This window comes from Ictalurus punctatus, chromosome 2 (assembly GCF_001660625.3).
Source record: "Ictalurus punctatus breed USDA103 chromosome 2, Coco_2.0, whole genome shotgun sequence".
NCBI lineage: Eukaryota > Metazoa > Chordata > Actinopteri > Siluriformes > Ictaluridae > Ictalurus > Ictalurus punctatus.
In genome coordinates, this window is record NC_030417.2 from 26,497,196 (window position 1) to 26,516,231 (window position 19,036).

Here is a 19,036-nt window from a genome sequence, read left to right on the forward strand (position 1 = left end):
TAATACTAAAAAAAATCGGCACCTGTCCAGGGTGTCCCCTGCCTTGTGCCCCGAGTTCCCTAAGATAGGCTCCAGGCTCCAAAGTGACCCTGTATAATATAAGTGGTATGGAAAATGGATGGATGGATGGATGGAATATATCGAGTGTAGTTACAGTACTTTTATCAATTAAATCAATTTTATAATTATAATGCAAGCAAAAACATCAGAAAAAAAGCAGCCAAATTCCACAGGAAAAAATGCAGACTTTACAACCTGAAGGTGAATCCTGTAATAATTATTACATGTTAATGGTCTGTCTTGGTATTCTGCTTGAAAATCCAAAAACTCTGAATATTGTTACTACATTTGAACACAAGTTTTAGTTTATAGATTGTTATCATATCTTAAAGTGGAAAGTCCTCTGTGCAATACGTACGTACTCAAGGTATTTGAGGGTCAGCTAAAGTAAATGAGTGAAAACAACTGCTGTTTGGTCTGTTCACTGACCTTTCATGTTTTGTTTTTCTAGTGGTATTTACCTGTTTGCTGAATCAATGGGGATTATATACAGCACATGGCCTACGTACTCATGAGACATGACTAAATTCAAACCTATAATGTCTCCCAGATAACTAAACAGAATAGCATCAACCGCTTGTGGTGTTTTACATTTCTAAACCCAACGACTTATTATTCAGGATCAAAACAGACAACAGTGCAAAATGATTAAGCTAATATTCGAAGAGTGAATAGAAAGATTTGTAGAACTCAGGGAGAACTGGTTTAAATCGGTTAGCAGTGCTAAGCCCCCCTGTCTTTTAAAGATAAAAAAAAGACAATAATACAATGTTTTGTTCTGGCATCCACATTAGATTATTTGCTGTTAACAAACATCTTAAAGGCTGATTATTTTTTTATTTATGTGGAACCAAGCACAACAGCACCACCACTGGTCTTAATAAATATACACAGCATGGTATGAAGAAGTGATAGCTCATACTGTAGATTCATGCAGTGTCAGTCGTGTTCATTGCTGACACATCTTTAACACATCATCAGCAGTGATTTGCTGACCTGATCTGATGGCTTTAAAAATGTCCAAAGGGTGACAAAAAATTTTATTTACATACGCGAATAAATTATTTACACATCCTCATGGATGAATGATGTACATGCACTGGTCTCACATCTTAAACACAGGGATCACTGAACAATACAACAAAATGAAACAACACTAACGAATAATTTGCAGAGTCAAACAAACAGAACAATGACATTAAAAAAACCTCAACCATAAAAATATTCCTTAACAGCATAGGCACATGCACTAGAGCAGGTATGGCCACTTTGTTTGGTAGCATTGTCTGTTGTATTTTACATCTACCAGTATCCTTAAATTCCTTTTAAGCCATGAGTTACTGCTGGGTTACTGATTTGTATTCAACAGTGTTTATATATTAAAAAAAAAAAAAACGAATCAACTACGATTGGCACCCTGTCCAGGGTGTACCCCGCCTTGTGCCCAATGCTCCCTGGGATAGGCTCCAGCTTCCCCGTGACCCTGAAAAGGATAAGCGGTATAGAGGATGGATGGATTGATGGATGGATGGACTAATCAACTACAAGTCCTCATCAAGTTTACATTTATCATAGACTTTGGTTTATCAAACCAGTGCTGCTATACAGATCATCTGTGATTACAAGAGCACATTTTGAGGTGCTCAACATGAACTGATGTTTTACATGGAGCAGGAGGTGGTACCTAATTCACTACTGACAAAAACCTATTAAGCATTAGCCATAAATATATGTATATGACCTGAGGTTTTGGTATTTTTGGGACACTATATGGCTATATATTTACATTTGTGAACACCTGACTATCACACCCATGTGTGGTTCTTCCCCAAACTGTTGCCACAAAGTTGAGACCACGTAATTGTATAGAATGTCTTTGTATGCTGTAGTATTACAATTTCCCTTCACTTGAACTAAGGGGCCCAAATCTGTTCCAGCAAGACAATGCCCCTGTGCACAACGTGAGGTCTATGAAGACATGGTTTGCCAAGGTTGGAGTGGACCTGTGACCTCAACTCCCTAAACACCTTTGGGATTAACTGGAATGACGAATGTGTACCAGGCCTCCTCATCTGACATCAGTGCACAACCTCAGCAATGTTCTTGTGGCTGAATGGACAAACCCCCACAGCCACGCTCCAAAATCTACTGGAAAGGCTTCTGGGAAGAGTGGAGGTTTTTATAAGAATAACGGAGGACGAAATCAGAAATGGGATGTTTAAAAAGCACATAAAGGCCATATAGTGTATTCCATATAGTGGTGTGTGAACTAGCATTTATAATTCATTCCAAAATGTAAAACTCCACCCACATACACAATATTTACAATATGTCTTCAATGAGAATACTCTATTTAACAATACTGCAGTCTTGTCTTACATACACACATACCACATACACACTCACGCGCTTGCTTTCTCTTTGAAAAGTTACAATTTCATGAGAGGTCAGTGATTTTTGAGGTTTCTTTGTTTCCTGTTTTGTAGAAGTCTGCAGTAAATGAGCCTGGATGAGCCTGCCCCAGGAATTGCTTCTAAAAAATGATGCTGTCCTTGGACACAATCTCCAAATGTCCATTCATGGAGCTTGTTACAGCTTGTTACTGCAGGACTACTGTTGTCAGTCCTAGCGTATATGGTAGAGTTCATAATTCATCTTCAAGACTGACAACTTGCCTCTGGAAAGAAAAAAAAAATATATTAAACTTTCCAAAAAGAAAGATGCTAGAGATGCTAATGCTAATGTTATACTGATAAATCACAATAAAACAATTTTGGGCTGTACCGGAGGGTAGGAGTAGCCATCAGAGCTGTAGTTCTTGCAGATATGAACTTTATCCTCGGTGGTCTTTTGGTAGACTGGATTTTCAAAATGAATGGTGTTGGTGTTTTTCAGCTTCCAGTTCCTCCACAGCAACATGCCACCAAATCCCAGGAGGCATAACACCACTTTAGAAGGACAAATATTACAAATATTAAATTGCATATAAGAATACTGCACATACAATTCAGCCTCTTTATAATCTTTAATATACAGTATTATGATGTATTTAATCATACATACCCAAGGGCAATGCAATGTAAAGTGCCAGCAATGTTGACGATTCTTTTCTGACTGCAGCGACAGCACCATGACTGTCTATAAAAAAAATAAATAAAAAATACCAAAAGTAACATGAGACAAGTTCACCTGGTCATGAAATGAACAAGAAATATACAGAATCAATGCTCAATTCATACGATTTCTCTTTCCCCATCTTACGAAAGGTGCTACTGTTTACCCTGTTGTTCAGTGTTCAGATTTTCGATCAAACTTGATCGAAAACTCACTCCAGTCTATATTGTAACTAATAGATGCATCTTAAAACCATTTAAGCTACTAAAATATGTCCAACAAGGATTATGATTATCCATCTATCCATTTTCTGTACCTCTTATCCTACACAGGTTCACTGGGGAGCCTGGAGCCTATCCAGGCACAGGGACACAGGGCACAAGGTGGGGGACACCCTAGATGGGATGGGGTGCCAATCCATTGCACAATCGCACACATACTCACAAACTACAGACATTTTTGAAATGCCAGCCAGCCTATAACGCATGTCTTTGGACTGGGGGAGGAAACCGGAGTGCCGGAGGAAACCTTCAGTGCATGGAAAGAACATGCAAACTCCATGCACACAGGGCGGAGGCAGAAATTAAACCCCCAACTCTGGAGGTGCAAGGCAAATGTGCTAACCACTAAGCCACCATGCCCGTACAAGGTGTTTATCTATCAAGTAGACAAATGTCTTCTATTATTTTCTATAACACCAGGTACTGCCTAAACAACCTCACCATAGTCCAACTTCCACCATGTCCACCATGGGATCCCTCTTCAGGAACCCATAAAAACTCGAATCCTGTGTCGAATCCTACAACATTGTGTTTACCTATCAGAAATCAGTCCAAGTAGAACCCGTTCATCAGCCTAAGAACACTTAATTATTCAATGAAAGTTTAAAGCAATCACTCCTTGATAAACCCTTTTTTCTAAAAGTGTAGATAGGTTGAATTAAACAATAAGACATCCAACAGCATTTGTTCTGTTCACTTCTCTTGCCAATTACAGGGCTCCCTTTTTGACTAAAGGAATAGAAAAAGTGTTGATTCTACAATTTAAAGCATTTCTCATGGACAATGACCTTTATGAGCCCTTTCAGTCTGGCTTTGGTGCACGTCATAGTACTGAATCTGACTATATAACTCCTTTAGACCATGCCTGTCCAACAGAATACAGTTTGTTACTTTAGGAAAACATATATAATCCCCTGCCCTTGCCAGTCAAGGTGTATCACAAGGCTCAGTTCTTAGTCCCATCCTTTTTACCATATACACGCTACCTGTTGGTAAACTATCCATAGCGATGGTCATAGCTTTCACTCTGATGCTGCTGACATTCAGTTATATTTAAATGCAGACCAACCACAGTCTCTAACGATGAGTCTCTCATCATTCAAGCAGTGCAGGTACTGACAAAATAATACTAATATTAGAATCACAAACTCTCAATGTGAAGTTAATCTCTTTTGTGTTTCATCAACTGCATGTCTGTCATTCACCCAAAAAGTGGAAAAATTATTTTAAAAAATCATCTCTTACTTGTCTGTGTGGTCACTTCATAATGAGTGTTGCCTGGGGAGGTTTTGGCTCTGGAAGCTTCTGTGGTTTGTGTCTTCACCACAGTGGTGATGATTGGAGCTGAAGTCTTGCTGGCTCTTGGGGCAGACGTTTTTGGTATAGCGCGTGGGGTTATATGAGGGTGGCCTGTGGTAGAAACTTTGGGCTGGATTGATGGTGCTGTTGTTGGAACAGCTGTCCAAAAGAAAAATTCCATTCATTAAGTCATGAAAGGTACTACACTGAAAATGACATTTAACGTAATTTATGATTACACTAAATGATTGTTTACTCCATATCTTTATCATTTTGTATCTTAAATGCCCTTTTAAGACTTTTCTTCAAAACGGTGATCTTACCAGGAACACATTTCCTCATATCTATGCCCAGCATCATGTTGTCAGGACAAGCACATGTGTACTTGGGTGAGAAGATGCTGACCTGTGGTGCGGCCAAGCACAGGAACTCGCATCCACCGTTGTTGATCTTGCACCAATTCACAGCTGTAAAAAAGACAACATTACCCAATATGAATGCTTAGAAACAGGGTTGACTATTTTCTACTACTTTTGTATAGTACTATAACCCTGCACTGGATGATGCAGAGGTGTAGGGGTTGGTCATGTTATATAAATGATATGACGCACCACTGGGCTGTTTCAGATTGTGATACAGCACAATGTCCTCTGGAGATGTAAGGTGTTCTGCCACTTTTGTGATGTCTTTCCCCGTCACACGGTCAGCACTCAGGATAGCGTTGTTGCTAACATCAGTCCAGAATACTCGCTCCTGAAGACAACAAATGAAGTGAATATGCCCATTAACTTATTAAAATATCCTCTTAATACCTCCTTATTCATTTGTAACCCAGAATATATATATATATATATATATATATATATATATATATATATATATATATATATATATATATATATATATATTCTGGGTTACACATTTAAGGCATGCCAATGTGTCTAACATGTCTCCCTTTTCCAATGTTGATTTTTTCAGGTCTTTTGTGTGGATTTTGAGATGTTGTTGTGCTGGAGATTTAGCTGAATCCTGGCAACCCTGGTTAAGGATTTTAGCCCTACTATGTTTGTCTTGCACATTGGTAACACACCTGCTGTACCAAACACAGTTGAACAAAGGTGTGTCTAAATCCGCTCAAGTGAACTTCTAGACTCTATGCTGGATGACTGTATGTCGTCAACGTTCAGCTGTCTACTGTCATGTAGCCTACAGTGCAAGTCAAGTGTGAAAGCCTCTCAACTTAATCTTGTTTGAGACTACGCCATTTTTATGCCATGTTATCTAAAACTCAATTTAACAAAATATTCTTAAACTAGGTCTTCTAAAAGACAAACGCACCTCAAACACTGTGACACTTAATGGATGTGCCAGTCTGCCCTGGTCTATAATGAGTGTACGACGGCCACCTCCCTGCACGTCAATACTGGCGAGGGTATGCAGTTTAGAGTCCACCCAGTACAGACGCTGGTTCAACAGATCTGAACACAGTGGAAGGAAAAGAAACAGGTCAAAACACATTCGTCAAAAACATCCATGCCCATCCTATCAAGGTACACAGGACTACATGAGGAAAAGGTTCTTACCAAGCGTTATCCCATTAGGCCAGACAATGTTATCAGACACCAAAGTGCTGCGATCAACTCCATTCAGGCCACCCTTCTCAATTTTAGCAGGCGTACCCCAGTCAGTCCAGTATACAAAACTAGACATTATAACAAATGTACATAAAGATATAAGCCAGCATAGTTAGTAAAATGAAACATGTACTTTAAGCTTCATGTTTGTGACTCACTTATTAATTGGGTCAACCACAATAGCTCTTGGCTTGGTCAGGTCTTTTCTGAAGAGCGTCTTGCGCTTCTTTCCATCTTCTGTAGCTACAGAGACGACACGACGTACACTATCTGTCCAGTAAATATTACCATGGATCCAGTCCACTGCAATCCCCTCAGCTGCATCCAAGCCAGAGTCAATCACAGTGCTATGTTGAGATGAGTCTAATGCTGCATCCATGGGAGCTCTAGAAAATACAGCGCAATCTATATATAAAGGGGCATAATCTTTTAAACTCCGTAAACTCCAGCACATTTGATTTGTACTATAATAGTTTGCATTTTATAATACTTTATAATTATAGTTTTGCATATCCCATGTTTTTGAATAGGGAAAAGACTATCTACAAATAGATGTGTATACATCCTGCAACAAGACAACAATCCAATATATATGACCAAATAAAAAGAAACTTTGGTTTGAAAATAACCATCGCAAGATATCAGGTTTCGCCATCACACCTCTGTGTCTCTGAAGAAGCCAGTGTATGACAAGGAGTGAAGGCACACAGTGACTAATCTACCTGGTAGACTTAGAACAAAACATATCAGAAAGAATTGGCTACAGATATTACAAATGAGAAGATCCCAACTCTGCACATGAGGTGAAATAAGGTTGAAGCCAAAGGCTGGGTATTTAAATCATTAGATACTCTTTAGTATATCATTTTGACAAAAGGGAAATGCAAACATTTAACTGTTATCGCTTTATTTTTTCCACTATATACATATCACATACACTATGTGATCTACTTGTTACTTGACTACTATTTTTGTTACATATCATAATTAGAAATCATCTGTGAAACATTAATAGCTAAACAAAAAAATTGGTCTTCATTCTGTCCTTATGGGTGTGCAAACTTTTGCACACACTTTTGCTTTCTTAAAAAAAAGAACATTTTGTCCCACTCAAACGAAGATCAAAGTTTTATGTGAATTTATTAGATTATTACCTATAAATTTTCTTGAGGGACAGATCAGACCAGAAGATCTCCTTGTTGGCCATGTTCATGTCCAAGGCAACTATGCTTTTCTGACGGGAGATGACTTGCGTGTACTCACTCTTATCCAGAGTCATCTTCCTCACCTCGTGGCGGTTAGTGAAGAATAGATAGGCAACAGTTCCTGAACAAGATAGAGAAAGCCATCTTAGAATACAACAAAACAGCTGAAATAAGTGATACACAGTGCAGCCTAAAGTTCAAACACATACCAATAGCTTTGCATGCTTTGGTCGTTGGATCTACTTGGTAACCTTCAGAACACTCACACTTGTAGCTGCCCACCTGATTCACACAGATTTGACTGCATGCATCCCCACTGGCGCACTCATCAATATCTGTGTGATGAAAAAGTGGGACAAAGATTAGAGCCTAATATTCATGTGTGGGTGGTTTAAACTGAGCAATTCCTAAATCTTCAGTGTCTTACCTTCACAGCGTTTCTTGTCTACCAATTGGAATCCACTGGGGCACAAGCACTCATAGCCAATCTTTAGGTCATTACAGATATGAGAACAGCCACCGTTGTTGTACAGACACTCATTAGAATCTGTCAGGATGAAAGACATTGACTATGTTTACATGGACAGCAGTAATCTAATTATTGACCTTATTCTGAGTAAGACAATATTGTGATTAAGGTGTTTACATGAGTCGCTTTTAGAATATTCCTTTCATGTTCAGGTTTTACATGTTATAGAACATAGAGCGGTTAACGGCACACGTCATTACGTCACTGCGCTACGCTGTCCCACGTTCCCTCCAGAATTTCACATATCAACATACAGTTTGTCTTCGTTATTGTACCGTATACAGTTTTGGGTGTTTAATTTTTAATTTTAGGAATGCTTCAAGTGCGGTTAATTATTTGTCATTCTATACGTGCAAATAGACGACTGCTTGAAGCCGTGGGCTGTGTCAGAAACCGCGTACTTACCGTCTATATAGTAGCCAAAATACATGTATTTCACCTACTATATAGTAGGTAACTACTCGGTTTTGGACGCAGCCGTGCTCTCTTGTTTGCCGTCAAACGGCTGAGCACTGCCGTGTGTGTACGTGTCCTGTCACAAAATGCGGCGAAAACTCCCACACAACGTTAATAGTGTGATTAAGGTGTGTACATGTCTATAATGTACGTTGATATTGCGACTAAAACAGGAATACTCCACATGTCTTAATTCGATTTGTGTTTACTTCGAGTATGATTTTGGCGGATTAAGGTCATCAGTAATCGATGTTTATATGGTAGTTTCTTAATCAGAGTATTGTCTTAATCTGGTTAATACTGGATTACTGTTGTGCATGTAAACGTACTGAGAGTTATCAAAATCAACACAACAGCTTCATGTGTGGATTTAACAGAGGTTTATTACTCACCACACTCACGCAGAGGCTCATCAGACCAATCCCTACAATCACGCTGCTTGTCACATACTTTGTCCATGCTGATGCATTCACCGCTGCGACACTGAAACCTGGATGGTGCATCACAATGGGTGGCTGAAAAAAAGTCATCATGACACGTCAATCTAAACATGCTGTACTCTTATGGCAGCAATAGATTTAGAGATTTTTTCCTGATATAAATCATTTTTTTCTGAGTTTAAAGACTCACCATTGACACAGCCTAGTTCATCACTCATATCATGACAGTCATACACCTGGTTACACTGGCGGATCCCGTGGATACATGATCCATCACCACAGCGGAACTGATCTGGCTGGCATGTGGATACGGCTGTTGTTCAAATACAAAACATCCAAGTTATTGGACTTAAAAATCCTTCCACATATTAACATCCACAACATTAAAGTTATGGAATAAAGTTAATCATGTAACTTTTCCAACTGTTATTTGGCAGGACAGAAAAAAAAAAGTCTTTTGACTTACTGCAGTCTTTCTCATCTGATCGATCCGGGCAGTCGGTATCTCCATCACATCTCCAGACATTTGGAATACATTCCCCAGTGCCACAGTGGAAGTCTACACTGGAGCAGGGCTTTCTGGGAGATGAAGATTGGTCGCCGCAGTTCTGAGGCCACTCGTCTGAACCGTCTGTACAATCGGAATCTCCGTCACAGACCCACATGCGTGGCAGGCACACAGAGTTGTTGCAGCGAAAAGCAGCCGGGTTGCAGGTAGTGGGCTGACAGTCCGCTTCATCACTGCCGTCGTCACAGTCATCAGCATCTTCATCACAGACGAAAGCCTGAGACACACACTGACCATTGCTGCAGCGGAATTCACCATTCAGACACTGTCTTGGACCTGTAAAAGAAGTGAAGAACACAATAAAGATGATTTAAATTCATATTTAGTCAATCACAATGTTATTATTATTATAGGTTAACATAAAGCATTGCTCACTGCAGCCGGCTTCATCAGCACCGTTCTCACAGTCTGCCTTGCCATCACATTTCCAGCTGTTCGGCACGCACTGGTTTAGCCGTCCCCCACAGTGGAACTCACTGGGTTTGCATGTCTTTGCCACTGAGAGCAATGAATAGAATGTGTTAACCCAAATGTCTGTTGTATCCTACAACCACCAAACCACAAATTCATGAGTATCTGTATGTTAATGAGCTACTCATTTACATTTATTCATTTAGCAGACACTTTTATCCAAAGCAACTTACAAATGAACAAATACAAGCAACGTGATATATCAAGCGGAGAACAATACAAGTAGTGCTACCCTACAAGATTTATAATTGAGTTTAATTGAGATACTTACTGCAGGAAGCAGGAAGCTCATCAGTGCCATCACCGCAGTCATCTGTACCATCACATATCCATCTCATTGTAATACACTTCCCATTGCCACACTGGAAATTCCTGGAGCCACAGGATCCAACCTCTGCAAAACAAGATGATATTTTATATTTTTTAACAATAACATTTTTATTTTTTAACAATAGAACTTGTCACAAAGCAAGTTTACAGAAATCCAGATGTAGGTTTTGATCCCTAATGAGTAAACAAGAAGTGACAATCTCACTGAGTCAGCATGAGGGAGAAACCTTGAGAGGAATCAGACTCAAAAGGGAACCCATCCTCTTCAAGGTGACACCAGATAGTGGAATTAAACATCATTACTCTTCCACAATTATGCACTCAGCATCCACTTTATTGGGAACACCTGTACAAGTTATCTAATCAGCCAATCACTTGGCAGCAGCGAAATGCAAATTAAAAAAAAAATAAAACCATGCAGATACAGATCAAGAGCTTTAGGTAAAGTTCACATAAAACATCAGAATGAAGAAAAAGTGTGATCTCTGTAACTATGGCATGGATGTTGGTACCAGATGGGCTGGTTTAAGTAGTTCAGAAACTGCTGATTTCCTGGGATTTTCACACACAACAGTCTCTAGAGTTTACGCAAAATGGTTTGGCTGATTAGATTGATTGATTAGATAACTGCATGAATGTGCAGGCTTACAAGTGTTCCTAATAAAGTGGACATTGAGCGTATAATATAATGTCAAGCAGTACTAAGTGTGTTCAAAGGATGGTCAGTATGAGAATATTGAGAATAGGAATAATGAAACGAGTACAGAACAGTCTTTATGATTACAGCAGCAGCCAGGTTAGGTTTTCACTGAAGCAAGGGTGAGAAATGGGCATAAACTGTTTTTGGGAACTATCTTTGTAAACTTAAGGAGATCTATGTGGGACTATCTTCAACAACAGAAAGAGATTCACAAATGCAATAGTTACAATTTGAACTGTACTGTCTGGCTAAACATTTTTAAAACCATAAAAACAATACTATGAACATTGCCTATGGTCAGAAGAAAGAATAGATTTCATTAGCTTTTAGCACACATCTAGCAAGTATTTGTTTGCAAACAAGCAAAGAAACAAATGCAAAAAGAACTTCATAACTTTTTTGTGTGCCAACAGCCAACAGATTAAAATCTGTCACAAGCAACTGTTAAATCAACGCCTTTTTAAAACCAGTGTTACATGATTATGACACACCTGTATTTCATAATTCTGTGTAAATGGTGTGATTAAACCAGTTGTATTTACGGTTTGGAGTTAAGAGCTGGTTACACTGGTTTAAATACAACTGGTTTGACGTGTTGCTTAGATCCTGTTTTCATGGTGTCAGTGCCATTAGGGACTGGTTTCTTGGTTTCTCCAACCAGGAAAGGTTTAAATAAAGGTGGTGGTGGTGGGGACATTCTGTTTACATTAAGCCTGATCAATAGTTCTACTAGTAAACACTTTTTTCTGAGTGGCAAGGTGGTGCAGTGGATAGTGTTGCCACCTCACAGCTCCATGCTCCCAGGGTTGACACTAAAATTGAGTTTTACTGTCATTTTTCCCCATATCATTTTCAAAATATCATTATTCCCATGTTAATTTTTCCACACTACAACTTCCCCATTTTGTCCGTGTGGGTTTTCTCCATCGTGACCCGATTAACGGATAAGCGGTTGAGGATGGATGGCTGGCTGGATGAGTTTTCTCCATATCCTCTGGTTTCCTGCAACTGTCTCAAAATAGGTTTGGTTATGTTAAATTGCCCCAAGGTGTGAATGAGTGTGCGTGTGCATGGTGTTTTACTAGCATTACGTTCAGGGTGTACTCCTGTTTCACTCCCTGTGTTGCCTAGTTATCATTTTAGCAATTACAGAAAACAAATGTTTTTCATGCACGATACACTGTTCTCAAGCTGATTTTGGATTATCTTTGTATTTTTGCACTCCATACTTTAATTTGTAATGGGAAATGCTCTTAGATTGTACTGATATAAAGCTCTTCTTGGGCAATAGGGATAGTTTGAACCATTGGCAACAAAAATATGAAGCTGAATGACACTTTCATTGATCTCAGATCAATTCTAATGGTCTCAGTCTGCTCGTTCAGTCAATAAAGCTGAGGTAATTCAATCCAATAGGCTGTCAGTGGATGAATGACGCTTTGGGAATGCACATTTGGCAGCAGGGACACCTGTTTGGGACATGACCCGGAGGGGAGGGACATAACGGATCACGCCACCGTTGGCCTACTGGGTTCACATAACATTATGTGTATCAATAGCAAACCAATCTGATCATTCATTTCTGTAATCTCTTGCACACCAAAGACAGAAGAGGAATCCTGTGTATTGAGAACAGACTAAAAGCCACCTTTTGCATTTCAGCTCATGACATAGGGTACAGCTTCACACCTGCCACACTGTTTCAGTATAGATATTCTGACAACATATTCTTTGAAATAACGTATTAAATTGCTATTATTCTGGAACTCATCTGTTTGATAAGATGCTATGGATGAGAGCAGTCAGTCTGACTTCACCGAATCATTAATTCAGAAAGTAAATGGGAAATGCTCCTTTTAGTGCTTATTTTGTTTAATTGCTCCATCTGTACTGGAGTCAGCGGTGTAGAGACATGTCTATATTCTCATGGAGGAATGCAGCGGTGTTAAGGAAGTAGGACACGATTAAATATGTTGTCGCCATTTTTGAAAGTATTTGAGAATATTTATAATGGTATCACATAAAATCTTTCATCTGGTGCCCAGGGATCACAACTGAGCTCTGTTAAAGTAAAAAACATGATTTAATGCACATCAGTATGACAGCCTTTCTACATCCTTAGAAAGGCTCAAAACCAACAAATGTCTACTGTGTAGACTGTGTACTGTACTTGATGCCACAAAAACAAAGGGTCTGAGTTTTACACTGAAACACATGAGTCAACAAAGTAATAACACAACATACACGGTCCAGCAATATGTGGAGCAGTACAGTAGAAGCAAAGCAGTGGGAAACAAAACTGTGGTCATTTCAGCCATTCAGATTTGGATACCCCAGAGGAAAAGAAAGAAAAATGCCAGTTGTGACACATTCCTAAAATGTTCCTGGCCTTCTCCAAGCATTTTCAGAAACATCATAATGAGGGAATTCCTGGAAAAGTGGTAGGGGGCGAACATACTATGGAGTACTGCTCTTCAGGAGCAGCCCAGATACACAGAACTCCAGCTCCTGGAACTGAACAAAGGGATGTGGGACTGTGTTGAAGAAGTGGGCAGATACTCTGATACTCATAAGATTTTTCAGCACTGACCACTTTTATTTGATATTATCTATCATTAGCAATTTGCCATAGAAAAACTGTTTATTGAACAGACACATGTGCGGTCACACTCATTAATCTGTAAAATAAAAACGGCGCATGCGCGTTGTGTGTGTGTGCGCGTGTGTAGCTCTAGTGATGCAACATTAAATTTGTTAGACAAGATACAAGATATTAACCTATACCTAATATTTCGCCAAGGATGATTAGCACTTGCCATTGCGTTAGAAACTGTGGTTACTTACAAATAAAGTTTACATTTCAGGGAAATAAAGATTGTTACTGCAAAGAATATTTAAAGAACAACTGGAAATGATTATATATTTAGAAAAAAGCCCATTTTCTGAAGAGTATATATAATGATAAATGAAGCTTACACTAACAATGAAGGTCTCCCTGGAAGAAGAGATTGTGATATCACAATGTGATATCTCAGCCTTCCTGGTTAAATAAAAGATAAATAAATACTAAAGTAATGGTCTTACCTGTTTGAACTGGGCTCGCTGAATATATCACGAAGAACAAAAATAAAGTCTTTTCCATAGTTTCCTAATAAAGTGTCAGCAGAGTCTCCACGTTGCTCCACGCTATGTTTACAGTAATTATTAATACAGTGTTCTATGTGTTTTCGGTAAAGTATTTAAATTTTTAAAAAATACTCATCGTAATTATTAGTACGAAAAAAAGAGTGTACTTTTACTCGCCAGTGCAGGTACCAGATGTTGTGTCAAGGTGAAATCAGTTTTAATTTGAATGGGGTTGTGCTGTGGGCGGGGCTTAACCACGGAGAGGCGGAGCTGGGTGGTGTGATTTTTGAGGTACAGTAGTTTTGATTTGGAGGGGGCGTGTCCTGAGCGGCCACCGGAACAATGTAGCTCCACCCAGTCCAGAGGAATAGACGGATATTAGTGAAATATTATATTAATACTACTGATAATATAATATAATATATGAAGGAAAAAAACAGAATGCCTAGACACATATGCATATTTGAAACTATGCTGAAAAAATGTAGAAATATACAATTGAGAAAACTAAATTAAATATAAATACATTGTAAAGTTGAGATATTTAGAAAACTAAATTAAACACTGATTTATTCACTCACTGCAAAATATCTGTAAATATTTTCATTTATATCAGTGCCTCACGTAATGAATGAATCAAGAATGATTAGTATATACCACATTTCCATACAATAAATCCCCCCTGCTTTAGGACTGCAGCGTCTTCTACTCATAAACACTGAGATAAGGCACTTAGTGGCATCAAAGCCATGTGGCCTTGACTAATAAGGTGTGTGTAAATCAGATGAGCAAAGGTAACCGGAAGTACAAAGTCACCAACATATTAAGGCACCATCATCACATATTGCGTCATGCTACCTATTGCAGTTGTCTGCAGACTGAAATTTTTAGGATCAGAACAGTCTGAGCTGATCAGTGCTTACAAAATTACCTCCATGAGCTGGCACAGTAAAGAACAGAAACACTACCTAACAAACTAACACTTTTCCCTTAACACAGCAAGGAAATGCTCACAATGTGTCCAAACATTTATTTTTTCCCCTAGAGCTCAGTGGTCCATTGGTCATGGCTTAAGAGGTTTCTGAAATGGAGAAGGAAAGTACTGGAATCAGTGTGCAGCCTTATATATATATATATATATATATATATATATATATATATATATATATATATATATATATATATATATATATATATATACCCGCCGGGGCCATGTGTGTGCGGAGTTTGCATGTTCTCCTCGTGCTGTGGGGGTTTCCTCTGGGTACTCCGGTTTCCTCCCCCAGTCCAAAGACATGCATGGTAGGCTGATTGGCGTGTCTAAAGTGCCCGTAGTGTATGAACAGGTGCGTGAGTGTGTATGTGATTGTGCCCTGCAATGGATTGGCACCCTGTCCAGGGTGTACCCCGCCTTGTGCCCGATGCTCCCTGGTATAGGCTCCAGGTCCCACCGCGACCCTGAAGAAGGAGTAAGCGGTAGAAGATGGATGGATGGATATATATATATATATATATATATATATATATATATATATATATATATATATATATATATATATATCTCCACCCATAGAAAGGCCTCCAAAAAGTCCCTATTAAAAGAAACTTCACCATCCCTAGACATTATGAAGAAAATGTATCATGTGGTTGTATATTACTTGCACACATTGCTCATTTCAGCATTTTTCTCTATTCGTTTAAACTTCGTACATTTTTGTCTTTTTTGTAACATTTCCCATACAAAGCAAAGATTGGAGCTTAATAAAGGAATAACAAATTCTGTCTCATATATTCATTTGGTTTTTCTGTCCTTAAAATGAAAGTAAAAAAGAACTCAACACTAAAACACACACACACACACACACACACACACACACACACACACACACACACACACACACACACACACACACACACACACACACACGAAACATGCACATGATATGCAGCACCACCAACCAAAGAAATAATATAAATCCCTGATGATGGCTTACAACGAGTTCCAGCTTGATCTAACATGGTGAGCTACTGGGAAATAGGAAAATGCACACTTTTTTATCTGTGTATCCATTGTCTGCATTTCAATACATGATGCTCGTGCAGGGTGGTTTAGTAGTTAGTATGTTTCCTTCCACCTCTGGGGTGGGGGTTTGAATCACGCCTCCGCCCTGTGTGTGTGTGGAGTTAACGTGTTCTCCCCATGCTCCGGAGGTTTCCTCCGGGTTCTCCAGTTTCCTCCCCTAGTCCAAAGACATGTGTTGTAGGTTGACATCTCCAAATTGTCCGTAGTGCATTAACGTGCATGTGATTGTGCCCTGTGATGGGTTGGCACCCTGTCCATGCTGTCCCCCGCCTTGTGCCCCGAGTTAGAGGATAGGCTCCAGGCTCCCCTGCAACCCTGTATAGGATAAGCTGTAGCCTATGGATGGATGGACATCGATGCTGATCATCTTAATATCTTAGACTATGGCAAAACAAGTAAAAAAATTTTTTTTAACAGTTCCTGTTGTCTCAGAAAGCAGAAATCATATGTACAGTAGGCAGCAGAAGATCTGTTCCACTATGAAGGCTTGGAGTGAAGCCTGATTGATGGACTTCTAGAAGATGCACGTATCAATGATTCCTATTTGATGTAGTTTGAAATGGATTAAATTGTCACCTTCCTGCTCTGAAGAGCAAAAACAGAAGCATGGTATGGATCAAGTACAGTAGCTCTGCCTTTATCAGGATTCCTTGATGAGCATAGAGTTATATTGCTTTAGCACAATTTATAGGGCATGTGTATATCTTTATTTCCTCCAAGGAAAACAGTTCAGAGATAGAGCCAGTTTTATTCCACTTCTGAAAGGCTCTTAACTGTAGGTTAGGAGGTTAACATTGATTAGCTTAAAGTGATTGTGGTCAGTATATCAGTTTCACTTATTAATAAATTTGAGTGTAACTACAGCTTATACAACACAAAAGCAATGTGAATAATAACCTTCTGGCAAGCAAAGGTTTCAGAGTTTAAACTAGAGCTGTTAAACTCGTTTAATCTGACAGGTGCTCTGTTCCAGTAGTGAAAATTAGGTAGTTCTTTGTAGGTTAGAAAGAACATGGTTTCCTTTAAACACATGATAGCAGATGTGACCACACCACATACTGGGTTGAAAAAAATGGTTATATTTTGTTTGTGTAAAAGAAAACCTTCGGAATTTCTTCAGTGTCCTAATCGGCAGTGTTTGTAGTGATGAATATCTGTCTAGGAAAATAGAAATCACTTTCGTTGGTTGAGTCCTAACCATATCACAAACCCTAACTAATGACATTCCTTTTGGAGTCAACTTTATTGAATAAATGAATGGATGAACAAATGAAAGAGATATATATATATATATATATATATATATATATATATATATATATATATATATATATATATATATATATATATATAAAATTCAAAAATAAATTCAGAATAAATTGTTTGACTAAACATAGGACACAAAAGATGAGTGGGTTTAGGTGTAGACTGACTGTCCTGATTGCAGGCCTGAAAAGATGCCTGGCACAAAGGAATTTAACCTGGAGCTAGAGAAAGATATATACAAAACCCAAACTAATACAAATTACATTTCTTCAAAGAAAACCGAACACAGTTTACATGCAACAGGCGTCATACGCAACGCCGTTTGTCATTTAATACTCAGGTGGCAAACAGCTTCAAGCTTTTACAGTGATATTTGGTGTGATATGTAATCTGCTGCAAGTGCAACTTTTGCTTTTCCCATTTTTCTGCATTGTTAAACAAATCCAGGCTGCATCTCATATCACTGTATTATATTCGACTGGTGCAGTGTTTCTCTGAACAGCATGATAAATAAATCCTACAGAGTGAGGAAGATGAAGATTCAGCTACAACACAAGCTTTCAGTATGTGTAGGCTGTGTGTGAGAGATGAAAATGAGTATTGACCTATATGAGGTTCACTTAGACACCGCTATCCAATTACTACTACTGGTTTAATGGGTAGTAGTAGTAGCAGCATTAATGGGTTCAATCCAAATCTCAGTTACTAAAAAAGAAGTGTGCCTCAATCTGGACATAATGTGTTCTGTTGGTGGAAGTTTCAGGAATAAAGAACTGTAGAGATCCATTAAAGATCCAGAACATCATTGTACAAATTTGACTAAGGAGCCTAATATTTAGTTGGATTAATTATGCTCATGTTATAAATATGCTAAGCTCTGAGCAGTGTATTTCACAGGTAAAGGGGCCTCTGACTGGCACACGTCAGACCCCTGCTTTACACAGCTGCTTCCTCAATTTCATTTTGGCTTACAGCGCCATCTAGTGTCAATTGGGAGAACAATAATTTAAAAAAAAGTAAGGCATAACAGAATAGGGGGGGTGGGATTAAGAGTATCGCCAGGAAATCCATCTTTTCAATAAATATCTGTGTCTAACCACATCCAGTTCTTGGGATTTTGTTTTGGCTAATACTATAGTTACACATCAAATCAAAATTTGCAATCAAACAGTTTCAGTCCTTTTCTAAAACTGTTTGGTTAAAATTTAGATTAGACGAGCTGGCACATTTGGAACAGTAACTGTATTTATAGGCCACTGTTAGCAGATTAATGTTTGGGGAAAGTTCTCTTATCTTGATGGTGAACTGCAGCCTGTATGTTAACAGGCGATGGTCTGGACAACCGTAGACTTTTAAATTAACACTTAACTCACTAATAAATGAGACTAAACTCAATTAAAATACTATTTACACTAATATAAATTATGAACAACTGCATTATAAATATTATTAAACCACCATCAACAAATACCAC

At 38.6% G+C, this 19,036-nt stretch overlaps 1 protein-coding gene across 1 annotated transcript; it reads right to left on the bottom strand.

Moving 5' to 3' along the window:
- Window positions 1–1,079: 1,079 nt before the first annotated feature.
- ldlra (low density lipoprotein receptor a) lies at window positions 1,080–14,418 on the bottom strand. Its single transcript, XM_017492528.3, has 18 exons — window positions 14,172–14,418; window positions 10,329–10,451; window positions 9,962–10,084; window positions 9,485–9,862; window positions 9,209–9,331; window positions 8,971–9,093; window positions 8,021–8,140; window positions 7,803–7,928; window positions 7,543–7,714; window positions 6,547–6,774; window positions 6,338–6,456; window positions 6,093–6,232; window positions 5,366–5,507; window positions 5,078–5,221; window positions 4,701–4,913; window positions 3,124–3,198; window positions 2,845–3,008; window positions 1,080–2,737 (listed from the first exon to the last, which is right to left on the bottom strand). The coding sequence occupies exons 1-18, from the start codon at window positions 14,227–14,229 to the stop codon at window positions 2,705–2,707; spliced, it is 2,604 nt and encodes an 867-aa protein (XP_017348017.1). The 5' UTR covers window positions 14,230–14,418; the 3' UTR covers window positions 1,080–2,704.
- Window positions 14,419–19,036: the final 4,618 nt, after the last annotated feature.